This window comes from Saccostrea cucullata, unplaced genomic scaffold (assembly GCF_032062105.1).
Source record: "Saccostrea cucullata isolate Sc308-1 unplaced genomic scaffold, CSIRO_AGI_Scuc_v1 ctg550, whole genome shotgun sequence".
NCBI classification, from domain to species: Eukaryota; Metazoa; Mollusca; class Bivalvia; order Ostreida; family Ostreidae; genus Saccostrea; species Saccostrea cuccullata.
Genome location: NW_026919818.1, coordinates 95,685 through 122,114, shown reverse-complemented (window position 1 = coordinate 122,114; position 26,430 = coordinate 95,685). Strand labels below are relative to the sequence as shown.

The following is a 26,430-nucleotide window of genomic DNA, read 5'->3' as shown; positions in this document are numbered from 1 at the left end:
CGTTCGATCACCTCTTCACTCGCGCGATCCTTTAGCATCATCTTACAACACTCTCTTTCATTCTACAACAGTCGCATATAGATGCAAGATATATCGTAAGATTTAATGCACAACGGTCGCTTTAGATCGTGTTCGTACGAATACTTTTTGATATACGATTATTTCAGCAACAGTTTACGATCCAAATCAAAGTTTTTCGGTCGCACGAATATTTTGTTGCTTCTGCTCGTGCGCCAATTGTGAAAGGCCCTTAAGATATCGTGTTTGAAGAAATTATTTCATTGCAAAAAAGTATCTTCTATATCTATATATCATTTGTTATGACGTAGCTGTTACATGTACTTTATCCATGAAATTTTCCTGGAAAATAATACATTAAGTACCTACATATATGTAGAACGATGTAATAATATTAAATTTAAATAAGGGCAATGTACAAATGCTTCAAGCACGGCAATTTTTTGTCGTAATGTAAAAGACGACAAATCGTTAATGTATGGATAATAATCCATGTCTTTTACAAGAATAGAATACAAAAAAAAATTATTTTTAACATATTTAAAGAAAAACACGAAAACGTATTAGAACCACATGTAGGTCTGAGAATTATGTACATGTACTGCAGATATTCAGTTAATTAAATATCCTTAGAACTAATTAAATTGATAGTGTGATTATTAATGTTAGAAAAGACCAACTGTTTAACATGTAATACATTAGATTTTTTCTACTTTATATATATATAAGTCTATTATTAGAGAGGGGGAATTCCTTCATCGTACCTAAATATATTCTATATTTTTGCCATTCAGGATGATTATGAACCCCCCCCCCCTTCCTCGGCGCTGTTTCTCTCGAAGTCAAATTCTAAGTATTTACAGTATATTTTAGTTAATATTTAATGTGTATTGTAACACAAAAAAATCAGTCTTAAAACGAACATCAACACAGCCATTAAACAATAGTATTTCAAAATGTACATGCGATGACAGTAATATTTTTAATTGACAGGGAATATGTTTCAAATTCAATTTCAAACTTAATCGTTCCAAGTATATATTCCCATGATTTATTTTTTTCTGCAAAATGCGAAGATCAGATCTAGAAATGATAGGCAAGAATATTAAAACTTCTTCGAAATACTAAGTGACTCTTTGCCTTCGGCATGTTTGGTGAAACGAGATTTCCACACCTTCACTGTGTCGAATGATTTTGATTGACAGGACAAGCACATGGACTTTGTGTGAACCGTGTGAACTTGAAGATGGAAAATAAAAGCCGATGTTTACTGTCAAATGGATTTGTTAATCTTAAAAAATTGATTACTTTTACTGCTTGGAATATTTAGCAAAAAATAAGAATTTTTATTTGATACAACGCATATCTGAGAATGGAGGGCGATTATCTCTCGCACATTTCTCTTTTTAATAAAAACTATCAGAGCACATTGCTTGTTTAGTTTGAAAATTTAATCTATTTCAAATACTAGTAATTTGATTGGCTCTTTCCATCATCTTGTCCGAGTATAATCACGACCGGGAAATGTCTACAGATACATGTAGAAGTTAGCTAAAATAATCATCATAAAAGAATAAAAAATGACACATAAATATATAATATTTTGCATCAGAATTTTAAATACGCATGTATTTATGCAATACGTCAACAATCATTTGTAAAGTAAAGAAAACGTTATTTCATTCAGAATCGCCTTGGCATGGAAACATGGAAACATGTATGGTTGTTTCAACGGGTACAATGTAATTACATGTAATTCATACTACAAGTAGTAGTTTTATCTTATAAAGTCCATATTATTTTATAAGTTAAAAAATTACTCATATTTACTGTAAGTAGATTAATTTTATGTTTATACTACACGCGTTTGGTAACTGATACACATGTTTTACGGCAATAAAAATCGTGTTATCGATTGAAAACATACGTATGTGCAGAAAAAAAAAATGTTTTTATTATTTATTTATTTATTCATCTATTGTTTATTTATATTTTAGCACCTGAAATTAAGATGATAGAATAATAGAATAATTTCAATGCAAGGACAAGATCAGAGGCATTCCGAATAAATCGTTCATCTTGCGTTCACAGTTCTTTCACCGTTCATTTCGCGTTCGCGTTCTGCGTTTACTCACCGTTCACCGTTCACACATCGTTCACCAAGTTGTGTTCAGCGTTCGTACATCGTTCACTCACCGTTCGTTCAGCGTTCGTTCACCGTTCAGGTGGGAAAGTAGAACGTTTCAGGGTATGTATCACAGCCTGTCAATGCTGTAAAATCTGGATGAGTCTGTTGCCGACTGTTTAAGAATTAAAGAATTTCGTCCTCATTCATGCAGAGTCGTTTTTCTCGATCATTCGTTTCCGAAGAATTAACTTATTAAGATATTTCCAAGCTTTGGTAGCATAAGAAGCATTTCTTCACAGTTCCATTGTTCATACCAGTTATCTCAAAGACAAATATTGAACATAAGTACCGGTATGCTGATTTCTTTCCTTCTTTCCCATAACTGTATTGCCATCATGCGGAGGATTTGATTTGTTTAGCAAGGGTTGATGTTTAAAAAAGAAACGAAAGTAGAAAATAAGTCAGAAGCGTAAAGGACAGGTTTCCAAATTGAGGAAAATATATATTAAAGTGAAATTATTTAATTACTAGTTCAAAAGGTAATCAGGAAGCGGGGAAAATACATGTAAAGACAGCCAAAGTAGTTTCGGTTGCTTAAAGTGTAAGTTAACTCTAGAATCTATTGATGCAGTTTTCATAAGAATATTTTTATCCAATCAGAATCAAGTATTTTATAGAAATTAAATGATTTGTTTTCATCTAAAATTGTAAAATATTTGAAACTGTGATTATATATTATAGTACAGTGCTATTTATAATGGTTTCTGTCGCATAATCCGTAACGCGTCACACTGATAATTTCTGGGTCGTGAGTTCGATCCACGGCATTGTCGGATTTTCTTCAGAAATAGAAACCGTGTACTATTTTGGCATAGTATGATTACGTTATATAAATCCTTGGAACACTATGCGAAAAGTTAAGTACTGATTGTATAGGGACAAATTGATAGGAAACATAATAATACAAATGTTTCATTATAATACTAATATCTGTAGTGTGTGGTTAATTATTGTTACATTACAGTTATTTCATGTTCTAAGAAAGATAACCCTGATTAACTGATTAATTGCTGAGTTGATTTATCTCCATTGTAATTGACAGGAGGTTTGTGTAAATAAAGTATGGCTGATTATTGTTACATGTACATATGTTCGCATTATTCAGTGGTTATCTCAGACACTACACCACCCACAAAACTCTCTTGGTATATTAACTGAACATGATTGCATTTTCAACAAATTGGAAACAGCTCGTTATCATTCTAATATAACTGAAGCCTTTGGTCATGCCTATTAGCTTAGTCATTATTTGCCACCTCCTACAAAGAGTTTTTAGTCTATTTGCGAAGATTCTTTGACTTTATAAATAATTACAAAAATTTAAGAAATAATCTTCTAGAAATACCAGTATGGTATTATTATACGTCTGGTATGACAAAAGAATAAGAGAAATTAGATATTTTTTGGATGAGATGGACATATTGAAATTATTCTGATTTTTATAAGAAATGTTTTGTCTTACTCAAACAGATACACATGGAAAGATTATGCAATCTTATAGTGTTCTTACTGCAGTATTAAAATACCTAAAATACATGCATATGTCTATTGTCCAATCTTTATCCAAAAATACTTCAATACACCTGTGCCCTATTATCCAATGTCCCCCCCCCCCCTTTATCGCGTGGGTATGACTCATTGGGAAAAAAATGACATTTAAGTGCAGTTATGACGTCACTCAGGTTTTTGCAAAAAGCGTGATGGAGTAAAATATAGTGGAATCCTATATAAAAAAGTTTAAAACATTGGTTATGAAGAATTCAATATGGGATGAAAAGAATCTCCCATGATTTGTAGTTGGATATGATTTTTATAAGAAAACACACAACTCCTGGGATAAAAATGATATCCAACAACAAAATATTGCAGATCCTATACTTACTTTGAATTGTTTCTTCAGTCAGAAAATGTATTTGTCCTACATTTACATCAAAATGGATCTCCATTCTGGGTATCTTTGGGCAGTTTAAATTTGAAATACATGAGGGTTTTAAAGCATGTTTTAAAGTAACACTTAATGGACCTGTTCAGTGATTATAGTTTAGAAAATTTCTTCCTGTAAGTAACCCTCTTAAAAATGATATTAGAATTATATGTTGATCTGCATTTTGTAAAATGAAAGTGAAACAAAGCACATGTACTGGTGAACGCATTTTTTTCAACTCACATGCTTTTTTGCACAAATTAAGGTAACATTTTTCTTGCAATAAAACTTAAGATTATCGAGCTTATGAACAAGAAATAACCGTTTTATTTATGTAATAGTGCTGTGTTTTGCGTGCACTATGCCTAAATAGTAGTCAGGGTTTGAAATATGGTGCACGAGCCGGAGGCATTAATAATCATAAAATGGCAATATTTTCTCCATTCCAAATGTTTCATCACCTGTTACATTCGTCTACTCTATTGTGCAACATGTACGTCATAATGCTTTTATTTAATTTTGAAGGTTACATGCTTTAGGTATAATTTATAGATAGTTTTAGAGAAAAGTATTTGATGGAAGGAAAGGGATTGCAAGAAACTATTTTAGAAGAATTATTTTGTTGTTTTTAATCTTAAGTGTAAAATATTTGAAACTATGTTGATATATACCGTATAACGGGTATTTATTACGTGCTGCTAATTTTTACTAATTCTTACGCGTTTTATAAATCCGTAAAATCTAAACGCGCAAAATTTCAAATAATTTATAAAACGTTCGTGTAAATTTTCATCGTATGTGTAAAATCAATGCTAATTGCCATTAAGCTCACTCCCTGGAGGCTATATAATTAGTGTACTGTTGGTATTTTGAGCAGTTTTAAGTCAATCATCAATTGGGATCATACAGATAAACCTCAATTAACTTGAATATTATACAAATATCACAATTAATTAATCAGTTAGACCTACCTGGTTACTCTTTTTTTAGTATTTTCACGAGATGCATAACTTCTGATAATGACTTAATAATTACATGTCTTCTAATTATGATAGTTCGTCCTACGTTGTCGAAGATGACCATAATAATGCCTCGTCGGCCCCATACTGCTTTGTTTAGGCGACCAAAGGCACAGCTTGCTTTGGCTATGCGTGAGATAAATTCATCATGAATATGGACATTTCTGGATAGTGTGCAACCAAGATATGTAAACTTTTCCACAGGTTTGACGCGCTCAGATTTGATGTCGATGTTAGGCTCAGTATAAGAGAGGTTTGGTCCCGGGTGGAACATGACTTCCGTTTTCTTAGTGCTTGTTGTCAAACCAAAGTTTTTAATGGCAAAGCCAACTCCTGCCTCACGGCGTTCATCTCTCCCACGCCCACTCCAAAAGAATGTGTATCCGGCTTTTGGCTCCTTCAGCTGTCCTTCTTCAGCAAGACGAGTTTCACTTAGAGCAGCAATGTCCACATTGTATCTGGATAACTCCTTTGCCACAAGAGCTGTGCTTCTTTCTAGTCTATTTGATTCACAGTTGTCCAACACTGTTCGAACGTTCCATACTCCAACTGTAATCGTATCTTTGGTCTTTTTTGTGTTTCTTGCATTACGACCGCATGGTGGGGATCCCTGCCAGTCGCGGTAAACTGGCCCAGGTAGATTGAGACAGGCAATGTTTAGGGCACCTTTTCTAGCCCCTTTCCCAGGCTAAGGGGGTGAGCAGTGCATTCCTTAAGAGGGCTGCTCAGTCACTCAAGATGTTGCCGGGAGCCTCTGCTGTCTCGGTCAAATAGCTAACGACCAGTGTCTTGAGCCGCCTATGTGTAGGGTCACAACTTCAGCTTCCGGTGTATCCACACCTGCTGTTTTCGTCATTTGCCAATCGCCACAGGACTTTAGAGTGTCACGAGATGAGATATGACTCGCGCTGAGACTTTGATTTACGTGAAGTAGGGTCGCGCACCACCAACCTCACTCTCTTGTCTGAATTCACCTTGACCTAGTGGCAAGACGTTGTCAAGACGGTGAGAGATGAATCCAGATGCAGAAGTTGCCGGAATCTTGCCACATGCGCACAAGAGACCACTTACGGGACTTTACTCCGAGTTTCCTGACCACAACCGAGTTCCACGTTCCCATAATGGCACGCTTTGATCACGAACACGTGAGCTGTTCTGCTCTGGCCGGTGACTTCTTGGTGGAAGTTCGTACGCCCAGTGATGCCGTGTTTACATCACCTCCTCACGTGGTTTCGCCCGCCGACTGAGGCGGTTTACCAAGATGTGGCGCTTGGAGCCAGCACGTGAGAGTTAAGGATATGGATGAAGACCAGTGACGCCTATCCACCCTAGTTATAAGGTGCAGCGGACAGGTAACCAAAGGTTCTACTTCTATCCAGAGCCCCCTACATCCCAACCCGTGTTTTCAATCTTTGACACTTTCTTCTGTTTCATTTGATTTGAATAAAACTTCGACTTCTTAAATACACTGTACATGTACCTGTACATGTATATACTTTCACTTCATTTATGCTAGTTTGAGTTGTCTCTCTTTGTTTTCCGTAAATACCAGACGAGCACATGGTGTGCCTAGCTTTGTGTTTTATAAAACATGAGTAAATGAAGGGTACATTGTTCATGTATATATATATGTAAAAGAAAATTGATACATAATGTAATTTGTGGCATTGTTTATGCTTTTATGATTTAATTAACTCTCTCTCTCTCTCTCTCTCTCTCTCTCTCTCTCTCTCTCTCTCTCTCTCTCTCTCTCTCTCTCTCTCTCTCTCTCTCTCTTACATCGGGTTTTCTAACACAATATTTGTACATAGTGCTAATGATCAGAGATCTGGAATTTTACATCTGATGATTTTAATTTTTACGGACATGTTCAATTCGTAAAAAATTAACGCGTAAAAACAATAACAATTTGACCTTAGTTTGTGTGAAAAACCATGTGAGTTTAAAAAGTGAGTTAAGCAGACTTTTTTATTTGATATATACAGAACTACCTCATAAGAGTTGGGTTATCGTATAAAGGGAAGATTCTCTTGTCTAAAAAAAAAAAAAGAAATAAAAATGAGATAATATACATTTTTTGCTGTTTTTTAGGTCAATACAATGATTTCGCCATCTGAGGAGTACAATATTCACCGAGCCCGAAGGGGCGAGGTGAATATTGTACTTCGAATATGGCTAAAACATTGTATTGACCGAAAGGACCCATATTTTATAAACTTCAATGGGAATTCTAGTGGGTCGGTACGTGATTAAATCTTCTGAGTAGGCCTTTGTTCTTCACGGGATTTGATCACCTGACCAACCCACTTCAACTCCCATTGAAGTTTATAAACTTGTTATTTATTTCTTAAAAACAATTGGATACTATCAAATTAACCAATGAAATTCAATTTAAAACTATCAATTCTATGTGCAAAAGAACTAAATAAAAAAAAAAAAAATTAAGATTACATAATATAAAACGAAAAAAGTGAGAGTAAATATATGTAAATATCTTACATTTTCAACATGGGTTTTTTTTGCAATTAAACCCTGATGAAAATCTATAGGCGTATTACTGTTGTTTTCATACGGGGCCAAATTCCGGCAGTTGAAGTACATGTATCTTGTCCTATGAAAATGTATGTTTGATTAGATCACAAATGAAAATATAAAGAGTGCATTTGGATTTATTTTATTTCATATTAAAGGACAGATTATCTTATCTGCTTATAAATGTGCATTATGCAATGAAGGGCTGTTAAAACAAATAATTATGCATGAAATACGTATTAAATCTGTTAACCTTCAAAAAAATTAAATAATGTTTGTCAAAATATTTTAGCATCTCCGATTTTTCCTGTAAAAGATCAACCAAACGTGCTGCTAAACACATTTTTATATTCTGTAATTTTCGTTGTATATTATCGAACAAGAGGTAACCGACTCCAAATTTTAGGTCAAGCAACATTAAATCAAGGAACATTCAACATAATACCATATACGTGTACATGAATTATTAAGAAATTTTAAAATTTGAAGACCATTTCGAGTATACTGCGAAAGCCTACAAACCTTTCAATATTTCGTGTATTTTTACAGAAACTTTGCAATTATTTACAGTAAATGTTATGGGTCATAACTGCTCATGTTAAATGTTTCAGCAATTAAACCAATTCATTAATCTCTTTACGTCTCGTTTATTTTATGTTTAATGAATCTTTTTCAAGAAGCAGCGACAAATAAGTCAAAGCATTATTTAATAAATATGTGCGGAAACCAGATGACTAAAAGCTCTTGGAAATCATGTTTTAGTCAATCATCAAAATGTGGAATCCACGCTCAAATGACTAAAGGATGTATTCTTCTGATACCTGGAAAAAAACGTGCATTAAACTTTCCACGTGGTTATATTTTTCTGGAAGTGTAAGATCAAAGGAATAATTTAAAGACAAGAAAAGTGTATGTTAGTGTTCATCTAAGAGAGATTCAACCCCTCAAACATAGGCCAAAATAGAGCATGGGAATTTTCATTAAAAAAGCTATTAGACCATAAAATACCTCATAAACTTATAGATAGAATCAATCTAAATTCAATTTGGCTTAAATTTACTTGAAACTATTGCAAATTTGATTTTTAAGCAAAGTATGAGCAAATAAATACCAATAATTATTAGATAACTTGTACCCAAAAATAGTGTTCACTGATGTCCATTTTAGGCATATTTTTCCCTATAATATAAATTTTCGAAAAACCAGAGAATAACATGTTTCTTCAATTAAATTTCTTCAGAAAATTGTTGTACAGTTTCTTTAGGTATTATGGTTCATGGCAAGAAAAGTAGGGGTTAGTGTACATATAAGAAAGTTTTGATATTTTTTATATCCCAACCCCTATTCCTTTTTCAGCATTTTATGAAGATAAATCAAGTCATTTAGGCTTCAAAGTATGTTTTTTTACTCACCAAATATTCAAAGTAAGTGTGCTAATTTCAGTTAATAATTGTATTTTTTTAACGGAAAGCTTTTTATGAACAAAAAGAAATCATTTAACAAATAAAACTTCATAAAAGTTTGTTAAAATGTCCTCTCTTTCTCTTGCCATGCATTTTCCGGATTTGGTCCTGGTGTGGTGTTGGATGGTGGCTTACCTGGGATTAGTCAAATCCAGTGCCACCTTCTCAATCTGATTGGCATGGTTTTCTCCGATTTAAATGATTTTAAAACCCTGTTCTCTTCTAAAGTTCTTCATTTTAATCTGGTCATGATTTCTAAAAAGAAAGCAAACTTCTAACGGCAAATAATCATTATTTGGTCCAGCATAGTTTTTTAACCTATTTCGAGCATGCTGAATCCGAAAAAAAATATGCTGGCCTTCATGAAAATGGCGTTAAAGTGGTCAAAATGGCGATTTAAAATGGCGGACATCCAATTTTTTTAAATTTTCTCTTAATGTCATTCAAAATGGAGAATCAATGAGTTGATATCTAATAGAGTGCAATAAAACTATAAAAAATATATTAGAATGCTAACATTATTAGTTTAACTCATAAAACTTAATCTTTTCCACACTTACTTAGAATTTTCTCTGATTTATTTGTCTATTGTTTCTTTATTCTTCTTTGTTCAGGATTTTACATTTGCAAACTTCCATACACTGCAGATTTGAATTTTTTCCCTCTACATCTCACTATTCTACAATTGAATGATAGTGCAGCTGTAGGTTAAAAGTCATAACTGAGATTCAAAAAAATGGGTGTTGCAGAAATTCGCCATTATTCCCTATATATCGAGAAGGACATTTAAATACCCTCGTTATGCCTAAATATAGATGTAGGTACGTAGAGGACTGTTTTTACGGCGGGTATTCCTTGCTTGATACAGCAAAACGCTTTTGTCATTTTGCACGGAAAAGGTTGGAAAAACAAAAAGCACAATGGCTAAAGCAGCGTTTGAAAGATATACTGTAGATATCGTGCGAATATATTTTTCATGAATAAAACTGCGTCCCATAATCACACTGTTGGTGCTACATTCAAGACATATCATTTGTTTCAAACCAAATCTTGACTACTAACTAAGAGACCAGAACGATTCAAAACTGCAATAACTGCAGTAAATAATAAAAATGTTTTTAAAACAATACAGTAACTTAATTTTCTAAAACAAAAATAAATAAAGCATCAGTTTTAAGTCACAGAATATTAAGGAAAACAATTAAATCCTGTATTTACTGAGTATATAGCTATTACTCAATTAACTTTTTGACATTTTCTCCCCCTCTCTCTTTCAAAAAATATATATTTCATTACACTACCATTACATTTAGAAAAAAAAAATAAGAAAAACAAAATTTGCAAAAATGATCCATTCCAGGATTCGAATCCATTCTCTGGTAAAAGTACTAGCTGTAAGCCCACAAGCATATTCACTAGACAATTTCGGACACGATGGATTACTAGTGTTACTTAATGTACATTTTGCATTTCGTTTAGAGAATAATTTTTATTTAATTTTTGCATTTTTCAAAAATATGCCTCTTTGAAACAAAAATCGGAAATGGCAGTTTTGAAGAAAATTCTTGCCTCTTTGTGTATACATCTGAATTATTCTGTTTCAAGGAGGTACTTTTTCAGAACATTGGGGATTCCCTATTTAAAAACCGAAAAACCTGATATATTTTTCCGTGAGACTAATTTTCACGTCATTTTATGGCAAACTGGGAGTCAATACGCAGCTTCCAAATATTGTTTCTCGTTGTGATTTATGTATTCTTGCATTTGAAAAAAAAATAATATGAGTTTCTGCAACATAAAAAAAATCTTCTTTTAATCTGCTACACATTTAGAGAAAAAAACAAAAGAACTGCAACACCCCTTTTTCAAATTATTTCTTAATGTTGTTTACATAGGAGAAAGCTAAGGATTTGCGAATATCTTATTGAACGAAGTTCAACTATGCAAAATTCCAGTATAACACTAATATGATCACTAAATCGGAGAATTCAGTCGTTTAAAATTAAATTGTGTTAATTAGCTAAAAATGGCAATTCAAATGACTCGATTTCGTAAAATACCAAAACTGCTCAATTCTGTGCTTAATTCTGATTCGTTTTGCAGAAAATAAATTACCGGTTTTTCTTTATCCCTGGAATAATGTTTAAATATGTAATGAAAGTTGGAGGATATTTTTGATAATCAATTTGGATTTTTATATCACGGATTTTTGTTTAATTACTTCTATTCGCAAGTAAGTTAAGGCAATGTATTGAGGTTTATATACAATGAACTAATTAAAACGCATAAAAGCTGAAATTATTGCACAGAAAAAAGTTTAAACTTGTTATGTTATACAGACTTTGTACCCACGACATGCCCTAGCCATTGCACATTATGCCGTCATATTATGAAGTCATAGTCCTATACTACACAGGTTTATAACGAGCATCAACAAAATAGCTTCGGCGCAAGGGCATATTCAACTTTGTTCTTCAGATATAAGGTATTATAAGACACAGAATATTACAATGATTTGTGATATTGCTGCACAAATATCGACAGTGCAATTGTTTAGTAACTATTTCAAAAGTTTTAAGCTGAAACAGGGTAAAAAATCATTGTCCGGTACATGTTTCCTGAATTTTTTTTAAATTAAAAAAGCGCCTACGATTTGTGCAGCAATTTTATTAATTTTTATAACATTCTTCTTTATATTTTGCTTTATTTATTAAAAATTATATAGGATATGCCCTTGCACCGGCGCAATTTTGTTGATTTGCTTAGTACTTTGTATGGGAAAGATCAATGACGTCATAATATGACGTCATAGTGTGCAGTTGCTTTATCATGCTGCGAGGGTCATTCAAAAAATACGTAGACAATGCTTCTCATCGTCATAAGATTATTACAAGATTATAGATCAACACATTTTCGTAAACATAATCATTTATTTTGTCGAAGTGTGAAGTTTCATTCCATTTGATTAAACAGAACTCACGTTAGCCAAAATTAACAGCAACTTTTTTTTGTTACCACGGCGCACGGTTAACCAATATTGTAACGTCAAAATCAAGGCTGATAAAGTTTCTCAAAAGTATACACATTTTTGTTATTTCAAACACGGTTTGTTGCGTCTTCTCCTTTCAAAACACATATCCACAATACTTAACACCTGGTTTGCCAACAATTGTACAAATATAGCTTAAATTAGAATGTTATTGTTTTCAAATTCTTTCATTTACCATGCAACTTTATTATTTCTGCAACATTGAAGCACACATCACGTTCAATAACGTTCCTAACTCTTTTGACAATATTTTTAACTTTAACCTGTTTCTTTGCAGACAATCCATCGTCCGATTCAAACTCGCTACCACTCAAAAATTGTATTTTCAACTTAATGCAATACACAGATTTTTTTCATACAGATCCTGATTCATTAAGGATTTTTTAAGCTTGTAGAAAAAGTTTCCCGAATGTAAAGTATAATTTTATTGCTACTTGCTGCTCCGTGACGTCCTCCAACGTCATTGTTTTTTTGCCTTTTTTAATCAAGTCCATATGTATTTAGAAGCTGATATCTTTTAAATGGAAGGAGATATTACATAACCTGATTTCATTTTAATTAATACAACAATACTTTATTTAGACATGTAAATTTTATTTCGTTTCAGATTCATTTATTAGAGATATAGCTGTAAATACTATAAAGTGAAAATTAGAAAATTACTCAATTTTGACGGTGCTCCGTGACCCCATTTTTGCTGTTCTAAATCCTTGGTAATTTTAATAAATATGAGGATACATTCCAATTTTTTTACTCAAATTATTTTAACCTGTTGTTAAAATATTTGTACCAAATTTGGATATAATATGACGTTAAATAAAAAAGTTAGGACAAAAGTCTACGAACTTTTTGAATGACCCTCGTATATGTAAGAAAATGAGCTTGAACCTTCTCTGTGTAAAAATTACACAAATTATAAATTTTCATTACCTCATTTGCATAGAGAAGCATCTATCTAGCCTTAACTTACTTGCGTTATAAATTTTAGACGACAATACCGAAGACATTTTTCCTATTACCCATCTTATCATGCTTCTTCGTATAAAAAGTTAGTAATATCATACAATAATTGCTGCTTTGAGGAATATGAAAATTAAGCTACCCCAAGAGCTGTATTCCCCTAGCATTAAGGCGACTGAACATTGTAGTTCGAGGGTTGCTAAATCATATCAGTTGTTGGAAATTCTTGATCCATTTTTAGTCCAGTGTGTAAAAAAAAATAAATGTTTATGTTCACGTGGAAGGTCTAGTGCAACATTACTTACTATGATTTTTAAAATGATGAACCACGACCAATTAGAGGGCTAGTAATTGTTACATCATATAAATCTGAATATATTATAATATCTAAATAAATTTATTAAGAATTATCAGAATACATGCCTAAACCATAAATTTTCTTGATTGCCTACGTCTGATTCTGAATTGTGTTATTCTCAATCAAAAATTTAACTGCATTCTCAAATATTTCATGTTGTGAACGGTCCTCCTCCACCAATTTTGTATTGAACAGTGTATATAAATTTTTAAAAATTGAAATTTTTCAAAATCTGAAAGAAGAAATGTCTGTGTTCAATTCTCCCTTGATTCTTCATACAACTTTACACTATGCTAACAAAGAAGTGTTGATCAAGTTTCCTTGTAAAGTTCTTGGAGTGTTCGACAAGAAAGTTTTGTTGTCAAGAGAAGTGTTGACAACGTCTGTGTTGGCAAATCGAAGTCAAGAATGGCTTAGGCCTATTAGTACGAAAGCTTGTAACTCAGTTGTAAGTGATAGGAATCACGAGGAATCTACAGGCGCACTTAAATTGCATAATTATACATCTTTTCTCACCAACCAGATGATAAAGTTTGAGAATGTTATTGCTAATAGAATGACCTTTACACCCTAAAAGACAACAAATCTATAGTATGCGGTCACGAAATAAAGAGCTACATGTCTTGAATATCAGAGATTTTTGATAATCCCCCCCCGGCTTGAAAAGCGGGAATGTATAGAGTAATCGGTATGTCCGTCCGTCCGTCTTTTACGTTTTGGGGTATCCATCTCTTATCCGCAACTCCTCTCATACCACTGAATGAAATTTGATAAACTTTCACAGAATCTTTATTACATATTGCCATTGTACACCTCTTATTTTACTTTTTGATCCAACACATATTTTGGGTTTCACATTGCAAAACATGGACACTGTCATTATTATATTCATATGGGAGACGGGGGGTATCATTTAGTTAGCTAATTGCTCACGCTACTTCTACTTCATTTTGCATAAGTTTTGGAAAGCAAAATAGACTTTTAACATTTAAACATAAATGAGTTGTTTCTTGAGTGTTGATTGATAGATTGTATATTGTTTAACGCTGAGTCGGCAATTTTTGAACCATGTTTCGGTGGACTATCAGTTTAAAATAATCGGTTTTTGAAGGATTTTTGTTTCTCTGGCGGCCCCCAGAGAGCTAACTCTTTTGCGAACTCCAAAGAAACGATCTTTTACGTGCCAAGTGGGTTGTCATCCTTGACACGGTGCACCAGTTTACTTGAGTGTTGAAAATACCAAAGTTCCGAAGACAGACTGAAACATATAACAAATAATGCTTGAATAGAAGATGTTATGGGATAATACTAAGTTCTTATAAGTGCTAAAAAGCTAGAACAAAGTATTCGATCAAATCGGACAAAAATTTCTTCAGTTATATTTGATGGTGTGCTGAGGGATGTTGAGGTAGAAATGTGAATTGATATACTCAGGATTCAGGGGTGATTTTAGGTGGACGGGGGCATTAAGGCTTTGGAACACGGTCAAATACGAGGGGGAAATTTGTTTTAACTATTTCAAGAAAAAATGAATCTTTTCTAGTATGTTTTGTTTCTTCATATTTTATGGTACATGTATATAAAAAACAAACTGTAATTTATTTTTTGCAAAACGACTCAAAATTAAGAAGTTAGAGTGTTTTAAGAAACTAGAGTGAAAATGACGTCATTTTGAATTGCCATTTTGAGCTTATTAACACATTTTTAATTTTAAACAACTAAATTTTCCGATTTAAAGTGACCATATTAGTGTTCTATTGGAATTTTACATAGTTAATTGAACTCGCTCAGTAAGATATTCACAAATCCTTTCTCCTATATAAAAGACCTTTACAAATTATTTGAAAAAAGGATTATCCGCCATTTAGAATCGCCATTTTGACTTTTTACTTATAGCTGCACTATCATTCAATTGTAAAATAGTGAGATAAAGAGGAAAAAATACAAATCTGTATGGATGTTTGCAAATGTAAGATCCTTAAAAAAAAAGCAGAATATAGAACAAAAGAAAAAAAATCAGAAAATTCGAATTAAATGTAGAAACGACTAAATTTTCTGAGTTAAACTAATGATATTAGCATTCTTTTATCATTTTTATAATTTTATTACACTCAGTAAGACATTCACACATTATTTGTCCTTTCTGAACGATAATGAGAGAAAATTAGAAAAAAAAATGTCTGCCATTTTTAATCGCCATTTTGACCACTTTAACGCCATTTTCATGAAGACCTGCATATTTTTTTCGGATTTAGCATACTCAAAATAGGTTAAAAAACTATGCTGGACCAGATAATAATAAGAAGTATTTGTTTCTATAAATCGGAGCAGATTATTTGTGATTCTTCAGAAAACAAGACCTACCTGTAAAAAAATATTTTAGAAAAAAATAGATTATGAATACTGGTAATTTCATTGTTCAAAAAATATTAAATCATTATTTTTCCCTATCTGGCTTTGTTTTTTGGAACCCAAGCCTGTAGTTTAGACTCAAATGATTTCTACATGTTCTATGATGTTTCAAAAATATTCAATTTTTTAACCCGCATAGTCGCCATAGAATGAAACGAAGTAGTTTCTTATCGAATGTAAACAGTTAAGAATTATAGATGTTATGTTATTATTTTTTTACGGTATGTCTATAAATTTAGGATAGATATTCTGCATTTACATTATCAAAGAAAAATGTGTCACATATTACGAGCTAACGTTGCAATAAAAAAGACAATACGATTGTTGTCGTCTGCATGCACCTGAAGACCCCTTAACCTAACGTTACGTACATGATCATGTAACATGTTTATCCTATGTTTGAGTTTGTGATATGACAGTATACTATGTATTTTGAAACTTTCGTATCTATAAAGTATAAATATTGCTGTTTTCAATAAGTTTAAAAGCATTGGAAACCTACATTTTCGCTTTTTCATTACTACTTTCGCTACTGGAACGTCGTCAACACACTTCGACGTTCTTGGCCGGCATAGTTGGAGACCCCTTTCGAGAATGAACATGTAGGTCTAAATTGTGATATCGGCGATTTTAAATGTTTTTACATTTCTGTCGGTTGGCCATTCGACATTCCTATCGCTTTTAAACGGGCGATCCCGTCTTTAATCTTCCCCTCTCGATTTCACTTCGAGGCCTATTCTACCGCGTCATCTTTCTTTGGCCTATGTCGTAAATATCGTAATTTTGCAAACGTCTTGGTCATTTATACAACGTAGGAAGATTTTTTATTTTAAATGTTAATAGTTAAACATATAACCCATAAAAACTTAAAAAACATTAAAAACTTTATTGTAAACTGTTATCAGTTTGAATTTTACGACATGTTTAAGTACGAAGACCCACTTGGGGTAATATTATCAGCAGAAAACACCCTTAATGGTAGATTTAAGTATGTATGTGTCTTGGTATACTGATGAAAATCCTTGAAAATATTAACAACACTTCAGATTCTCAAGCCTTTGATGTATGTGTGGTATAAAACGTTAAGGTTTCTTAAATGTAAACTTTCTATATCAAAATAAAACAGATTACAACGTATTATGACAAAATAAAAATAAAGAAGCGTAATCGAACATATATCTGAATTATATTATAATAGATAGTTTTCAGTAGACCAATATTAACAAGAGTTATTTCCCTTTGGCCGCCATCTTGTTGGTCAACTAAGTAATTTTCCCTCTTTGTCTTACCAAATATAAGAGGGTGTAGCAGAAATATTTGGAGAAAATCATTATGGAATAAACATTATGAAATAAAGGAGGCTTTAACAAATGTATATTTGTCAGAAAAACAATGCTTCCCAGCCCACAATAGCCAATATAAAAAGTTAAAGTTGGTTGAATTATGAAGGAATATAAGCATGTTGACCCACAATATGGCGGCCGAAGGGATATAACTCTTGTTAATTCGTGTCCACTGAAAACTATCTATACTGTAAATACTGTCCTCAGATTAGATTTTGATGCAGAACTGCATGTAGTACATGTATATGTACTTTTTATCACGCAAGTGCAATTGAATATTATAAATGTTGTTACCTGTACTCTGCATTTAATGTTAAAGTCTTACTCAGTTAAATTGTACATGTATAAATAAAGAAACAAAATTATGCTCTTCGATATTTATTAAAATTGTATTTTTTTTTTCTTTTTTGTTGTATTTTGTAAAATTTTGTGATAATTTTACTGATTTAATTACAGAGCTTTATGCAACTATTGGAATAACTCTTGGAAGTATCTCGGTTACTTCGATCGTCATGATGATCATGATCTTCAGCTTTCCTAGACGTGGTTGGTATAAGAATAAGCATATTTTTTGGTCTTTTGGATTTTTGAATAAAATTGGTCATTTTATAATATATAAATTTATTTAGTGCTAAATATTAATAAATTAACTCTATAGCACTGTACAATAAAACACAAGTAAACACAATTTAAGAGCTATAGATACATATAAAAATATTGAAACATACTACAATATGTGTAAGAAATTATAACATTAAAATAAAATAGGTTGAAATAAGTTGAAAAACAATACCTCTTCTTGGACTCTGAAATATGATGTCATGAAATTTGTCATTATCCTCAAATCCTTAAACGTTCCTGACAAACGGCTGAAAATTATCATAAATATTTTGCATAGACTCAAACCTTTCATGGCTTTCATCCAAAATGTTCAAATATATAATGAAAGAAAATAATGATACAAGTTGAAATCTGTTCTGAATGTTCATCAAATTTCTTCAAATGTCATGAACATTGCAAATGCAATTTCACGTAGCCTTATTTTCAATACATGGACTCTCATAGGAATTTTGTAATACAAAATAGAAGCACTAAAGTCCAGAAATAAAATTAAGTTAGTCAGTTGTAAGCCAATGATGACGCTTTGGTTGAGTTCAAAGTTTATTAATCCAAATATGTACAATTCTACCCTGATCGTATAGATTTATGTTTAAACATTTTTTAAATTTGATCCGAATAAACCAATACACTGTTGTATAAATGTATAATGGACCCGTTCAAAACAGTAAAAGCTTAAACTCCACAAAAATAAAAGTGCAAAAGAATGATTCCCAAAAATAGAATAAAATACGAGTGGAATAATGAGAACAAGAAAGAGAGAATTTTTTCCGACAAAACAGGGTATTATATGCTCAGAGAGTATTCAAGGTCCCAGATATAAAAGTACATTTCATTTGGTGAGTTACTATAACATGCCACCTACGCTTTGTCCGTAGGTTTGTCTGTTGACCTATGAACCCCAACATGGCACCACTCTAAAATACATATTAATATTTTTGGACTCAGTCCGCATCTCTGCACTACAGGAGTTCTAGTCCTAAGTCTTTTTACTTGTCTACTTCCCAATTTTATTACTCTTGGTCAAAAATCTTAATAATAACTTTGCATTTCCGTTCAAATTTTACAATTTAGTACCGATGGGCTCGATTGATATTGGTCTATTCTCATAAATTCATTACAAAATGATTTACAAAATCATACATTGTAACAACTGCAAAATTTGTCTTAACAGGATACATGTATCTATATAAATTCTTAGAAACTGGCCTTGTCCAAAACTATGAGATTCATGCATTTATATCAAAAGGGCAGGGTTGTGTACAATCGGCCTAATTTTTGTTTTTTGAATACTGTAAACAGGGTTATTTTCGCCCCGTGTTATTTTCGCCCTTTTGCACTTGTAAATAATTTAGCCCCGTTTTAAATTCGCCCAGTCATAGTTCCCTTTAACAAATTAATGCTGTGTAATTTTAATTCGCCCCGTTTAAAATTCGCCCAATGAAGAGGAGGGCGAAAGGGGCAAAAATAAAACGGGGGAGAAAATTTCCCTGTATATAGTATTCTTTTTAAAAAGAAATAATTTTCACTAGACAATATCTTTTTCTAGTTGAATATGTAAATTTGGACTTTGTGTTTTGAGATTCTTTAGACAAGGAGAAGCTATTGTTGGAGATCCGGAATTGGTTGACGACGAGACACAAGAAAATAAAAGTTGTTAGACTGTTCTTCGGTGTGGAAAAAAATAGAACATCTGGAACAAGCAGAGAAGTTATAGTGCTAGTTATTGACGATTTCAAAGTAATTGAAGAAGAAACATTTGACTTTTCTGGAAAAACGTTTCCTATTATTTGCAAATTATTTAAATTTCCACCACTAGAAGGAGCTAAAGTGACAAATATTGAACAAGGTATTGAATGTAACGATGCCCTTTATTCTAAGTTTCGAAAATGTATACGAGATGTAAGTACTTCGAAAAAGCTTTTCGAGAAACACTCAAATTTAGAAATCATCAGTGCTTCCAGTTATCGATCTAAGAAAAATGGAGATGAAATTGTTCGTGAACCATGCATTGTGTTATACTGCTCTTGTAAAGGGGTAATACCATTTAAAGAATCGGAATTTCCTGAAACTGTCAATGGAATGAACACAGACGTTAGGGAAGGTTTCTTTTATCAGTTTCCAAAGGAAGAATATTTCACAAATGCCACAGATGTCCTCAATCCTTTGACGATGGGTGCTAGTATAAGCTCTGAAGGTATTTGAAATCATATTGTTCGACTGCTACATGTACATTTTATGAAACCTTATACCCCAATCATACGACATGATTTGCAAACCTCAGTATATTTTACAAATGAGTAAATTTACTTACATGTGCAATTTTTGTCGTATGAACTGATAGACCCACATGCAAATTCTGCACAGATGAGTTAATTTACACCTGGTCAGGAGTAGGTGAAAATTAAATTTTGCATACACTTTGTAGAAAACTATTAGTTCATGTATGTAAATTGTAACGTATGAACAGGCAGCAAATTTACTTAGGTATGTATTTTGTTTTGTTTATCTTGTAAATTACCATTTTAACTGTTGTTTCTGTTGTGTATGCAATGGCGTGTAAAATATCAGTCCGTAAACATGGTGGATTGATTGATTGTATATTGTTTAATGAAATTTTCACTCATATGGAGAGTGTTGCCGGTGGAGAGCTGCAAATTTTGTCCTTGACTCGGCACTCAGGGCAATTGAGCAGGGAGGGATCTTTTTCATGCCAGCAACTACTGCAAATCAGAACCTCAATTTTTACGGACTCATCCGAAGGCTCGGTCTCCGCATCCAACAATGGGATTCAAACCCACGACGTAAGGATCAACTCCTTATTTTGCGACTCAATAGCAGACGCTCTAACCACTGCGCCACACGGTCGACTTGGTGGCTAGAAGGCAGAACTCTTACACAAGGAGCCATTATCCCCTCCGAGATAAATTTTCGAATTTGCAAAAACGAGGGCATCTTGCATCCCTTCTGGAAAACCAGCGTTTAAGTCTCTAAAGACATAGCTATAGTCGCAAATAAAATCTATGTAGGATAAATAACTAGTGTCCTTACTATTGAAGTTCTCTTCTTTTGAATGCTCCGGACCTATGATAGGAAGATGCATTCCATCTTCCATCAATCGCTGGGGCCCCATTACCCAGGGTTCTTTAAGGGGTTTTACCATGGCGGCCCGCCATGGTTAAATTTATGTGCGGCATGGTTAAACGAGCTGCACCATGGTTAAATTCGGCATCCGCCATGATTAAATTTTATTCATCAATTTTAGACATATTGAATGAAACAAAACATTTTAAACAACAGGCTACAATTCCTATAATTATTAATTTCTGAAAAACATTGCCATGGTTACTGACTAACTGTATCAACAATTTTTCTTTAAATTCCTTCAGAAGGTTACTACAGTTTTTGGTAAATTTTGGTCAATTTGTGAGGTAAGATACAGGATAAATCCTTTTCAATTTAATTATTATTTTTTAATCTTTAAAAAGTGTTAGTTATAATTCATTGTTTTGTGTTGCAGTAGGTAAGTTTAAAAATTGTAAAACCAATCATTGATTAATGAAGATTAGGAAGTCTAAGACGCATTCATGTTTTCGGCCACATTTCGCCTTCGCGCAGCTTCCTCCGTGGTTAAATTTTCAAATGTGGAAAACCCTGATACCGTTTACCTTTTTTATGACTTTCTTCTACCTTTCTTTGTTTTAAATTAAGGCAAGCTACTCACATACAAGTTTATGTTACAGGAATTTCAATAAACCGGTGAGGGTAATCATTTGTAAGTAACCTCCTGATCCCATCATGAATGTCCAGGAGTTCGTGTTAATTTCCTTTTTACATATTTGTATTTTGTTTAAACACTTTTTTAGATCGATCACTGTTAGATTTTTTTCATCCTTTCCATTCTACTTGAAAATACATAATTTTTAATATAATATTCAAGCAGATATTTTATAATGGCATCGTACACTTGGTGTACTGTAGATTTCCCAACAGCAAAGATAGTTTAAAATGGTCCTATTTTTTGCCAAAGACATCAACTAGTAGATGGCGAGTCACATTTTTTTCCTTTACACCCAAGGACTCTTCTACAATTTTTGGGACCAAAGCCAAAACATTTTCCACCAATAAAGCAATATGAGCTGCATTTTTGAGAAAATTATTTTGCTATTAAAATGAGTAATGATTAATTTGTATATAATTTCAAGCCTTATGACTAATAAAACCAAAATATTTTTTTAATTGTTCGGGAGAATTTTTTCTGTACAACATTATGCATTATATAAGAAATCCATAATGCACAGGACGACAATAATGTTATTTTGCTTCAATTAAAGCTTATTTAAAGTTCTTTCGTCGCAAATATAAACAACTGTAGTTTATAACTGTTCTATTTTTCTCTCATTTAAATGATTGATTGATTGTATGTTGTTTAATGTCCCTCTGGATAATTTTTCACTCATGTGGAGACGCCACCACTTGCCGTCTATCATCGAAATAGTTGATTACAAGTTTGCAACAGAATTTTCTCATGTTTTCCTTCTTTGTGTGTAAATTCTTATACCATTATTTCTCCTTAAAGTCATTAATTAAGTCGTGGCAACAAAAAAATGGAACAGTCCCCCTCTTAGTTTCTTTGAGGAATATTTAAAAGTTAGTATTAAAAGTTAGTCTTATACCCAGACACACCGTTCACGGTAGCCTAGTGGTAGAGCATTCGCTTCATTCGTGACCGGGAGGTTCTCGTTCCCGGCGCCGCGTCAAACCTAAGACGTAAAACTAGGTAGTGACTGTTCCTTCGCCAAGCGCTCGGCATCAGAAGTGAAAGTCACGGGTCTCTCGGATATCACCTTAAAAACGTAGGTCCCGTGTCACGGTAGGCGCTGGCACGATAAAGCACCCTCAATGCTCAATGGCTCTGAGCGCCGAGTATAGGTATTTTAAATCCCTTCACCGGCAAACGGTGTCGTCTCCATATGAGTGAAAAATTCTCGAGAGAGACGTTAAACAATATACAATCAATCAATATACCCAAACAATAAGGAAATACTCTTTTCCTATAAAAATTCACAATTCTGAATCTGTCCATATCCTTAATTTATATGAAAATACGAGAATTTACTTACAGCACATAAATCTCGTCTGAACATAGATGAAGTGTGTGTGACCTTTAACAAGTACATGCATTTAATATTATTTATTTACTTTTTTCTATGTACTTGTATCAACAAGATTTTTTTATAACACTCTTGATTGATGGAAAGCAGCAACACCTTTCAAGTTACAGAATATTTCCTTCAGGTATGACCTTGGAAAAAGCAATATAATGAGTCGCCTCGATGTTACTCATGATAGGAAGGTATTCTTAGGTAGTATAGAAAGAAATTGGTTCAAATGAGGGTCCTTTGGGTTTGGGCTTGACCACAATGGGGGATCAAATTTTTACAAATCAAGAATAAATATGAAAAAATATTCTGCTCAAGAACAACAAAGCTATCTGTTATATTGATATGAAAGCTTCAGATTTGAATTCAAGACCCACCTCCAATGTAAACTTTTTTAACTGAACTGGTTTTTGCCAAGCCAATCTGCTCAGTTAAGCGATGTGGCCCATAGGCCCCTTGATGAAGAATCATTAAACGATGTTTCCAGTGAATGTATTGCTTTGTTTTAAATTATTTATTTTGTTAAAAATTATAATTATGCAGATTTCTTAAAAGGAGGAACCCTTGGAGGATTTGTCAGTTTTAACACTGGGGATATAGGATTCATTACATGTGCTCACGTCCTCTTTGATTTATCAAGCCAGTGCCATGAAAAGAAACAGTTCAATGTTGTGCAGCCTGCTTATAGTTGTAAACGTACCAACAATATTTGTGGTATTCATCATTTGTCCTGTTTTCCCCAAACACCATACCCAGCATGCACACTGGATGTTTCCCTTGTAAAACTTACGAGTCGAATACCTGATAGAGGACTGTTTTCCAATCTTACTGCTGAAGACGTTAGCATTCTGGAAAATGGTATGGATAATTATATACCTTTGAATTTCCTCACTTAAAAATAGTCATATATTCAAGCATTAGGAATCATTATCTCGACGACGTATTGTCAATTAACAATAGTAATTTTCTTTCTAATGTCGATACGATACATGTGTATATCCTGGTGAGCTTAAAATAAGATACCATAAAGGATGACACAGTTGTTTCATTATTGGTAATTTTCTTGAAAAAGACGTTATTAGTAATCAAAAAATCAACCTTTATAATAAATGTGATGACTCTAATTTTATAATCACCAACTTCCCTCACTTATGCAGCACTATGCCTTCATCGCCTGTATACGAGTTTATTAGGCTTGGTCAAGCTTCTATGTTTTTATTTATTTATTTATTTTTTATGAATATTTATTGCCATACATCTAACATTTATCATTCAGGTTATAACATTGAAGAACCACTTGAATATAGTGATGGTAGCGTACGAGATTTTTGTGAAAATCACTCTGCCTACCTGCGATATCCATGTTTCAAAATAGGAGCAAAAACAGGATTCACGAGAGGCAAACTGCACCTGAATGGAATATCTGTTAAATGCTTCACAGATCCAATAGATGTAAGCCACACGACAACCCCAACTACGGTTAAGTATTATCATCAGCTTGAAATATTGGGTGAAGGTGCATCTTTTTCCCTGCCTGGAGATTCTGGAGCTCTTGTTTTTCAACTTGATTCACCTGCAACAAAGGGCGAACAATATCGTATACATTGCATTGGAATGATTGTGGGCGCCACATCAGATTTCAAGACAGTTGTAACTCCTATTGGACCTATACTCAAAACTCTTGGTGTGAAGATGTACAAATTCGATAAGAATTAATATTCATAATACGTGAAGTAGATTTCTTCTCCGTGAAATACTTTGAAAATCTGTGCATGTTGAGTGACTTGTAGATATTTTTAACTTTTAAGGAAATATCACCTTAAGAACGAAACGTGGTATTGTTTAATCTATACTTAAAAAACTGAAAAATTTTGTAAATAAACATAGAAAAGTTTGCACCAGAGTTCATACTTTCTCTTCTAGGAATACACCAGGAATAAGATTATGTCAATTAACTATAAAATTAAAGTATTTAAGATGAAACTGTTGTCTTCTCGCAAAATCTGCGTCTCCCTCACATTAAAAAAACATGTACCATCATCTCTCCCCTCTCTCCACTTTCGATATTCTATTTGTTTACCTATCGGCATACAAGTACATTACACTTATATAATTAATTTAAATTCATTTCAATATGGGCATATAAAAACAAACTTGTTAAGAACTAATGATGAACATTATTTTCATTAAATATTCAGTTGTTGGAGCAAATGATCAAAGGTATAATACGGTTAATTTTTTTGTAGAACAATAAACAAGGTAGACGATAAGTCTGACATAACAGAAAGTTTCGACTGAAGTTCCAATACAATATGCCAAGTAAAACTATAATCGAAACTATTACTTACTTCATATCTAAGGAAAAAAAATATAGTGTCCTGTTGCAAAACAAGGAAAGACTTACTTGAGTTCACTGACAATTAAATAAAGATAATGAAGATATTCAAAATGCGAATAATATGAAAACTTCGAATACATGACTCTAGTAAAGGCATTCATTAAATGTTCCTGCACACAAACAAATAAACAAAGGGAGACAGAATATCCGATTTCATTCGGGGTGGGGTGGGTTTGGCGTGTCAAATTTCTCTTCATACATTATCATATTACATGTAACCAAATTTGGCTGATACAATGCATAAGTTTAGAATTTACTCATTAACGCTGCATTCATATGCACGAAGGTAACTTCGATTAATTTCTGTTCAGCTAATTGGCATTTCATTTTAATTTGAAAAAAACTTAACATTTAGAATTAAATATAGAGGAGTTTCAGTTGTTACACTAGAAACATTCTCATATACATGTATTACACTTCAGAAATGGCTATTGAATGGGAGATAGTAGTGAGTTGCGTTCCCCTGCCTCCCGCTAGGCGGCGATACTATTCCCGGTCCATAGCATCTTGTTTACATTGGATGCGAGATTACTTTCGTTCGTTGTTGTATTTTATTACGTGTGTATTTAAGATCAATACAGTTGAAAATTATCAGGAATAACTCAAAATACGGTTCCTTGAGTATAATTGAGCTTAAAAACGAACTAAGAAAACGAAATGCAAGAATATCGGGTCGGAAAGCAGAACTGGTCGACAGGTAATTCGATACATGTCCAACTCGAACATGTCTAATTTCTGTAATGTGGTAAATCAAGTAATGCCGCAAATATTTCCAAAATTAAACTATTAAAAACATGATAAAACCGAGTATTTGTATTTTTAACAGACTTGACGCATACGATAGAAATGCCGACTTTGGAAGAGTTGAGAAGCTTGACCCAGATTTTTACATGATATTACCTGATTACGATACATACTCGGACGTCAATTCTGATTCCCCATTCCGTGGTTTGACTATGGAAACGGTTCAAGCCTATTTTGAACTA

The 26,430-nt window shown here is 33.0% G+C and overlaps 1 protein-coding gene across 1 annotated transcript; it reads left to right on the top strand.

Annotated features, from left to right (window-relative positions):
• The first annotated feature begins 16,843 nt into the window (after positions 1 to 16,843).
• On the top strand, positions 16,844 to 24,854 carry LOC134238711 (uncharacterized). Its single transcript, XM_062720833.1, has 5 exons — positions 16,844 to 16,901; positions 17,723 to 17,812; positions 19,467 to 20,081; positions 23,590 to 23,904; positions 24,323 to 24,854. Exons 1-5 carry the CDS (start codon positions 16,844 to 16,846, stop codon positions 24,760 to 24,762), a joined length of 1,518 nt encoding a protein of 505 aa, XP_062576817.1. The 3' UTR covers positions 24,763 to 24,854.
• The last annotated feature ends 1,576 nt before the right edge of the window (positions 24,855 to 26,430 follow it).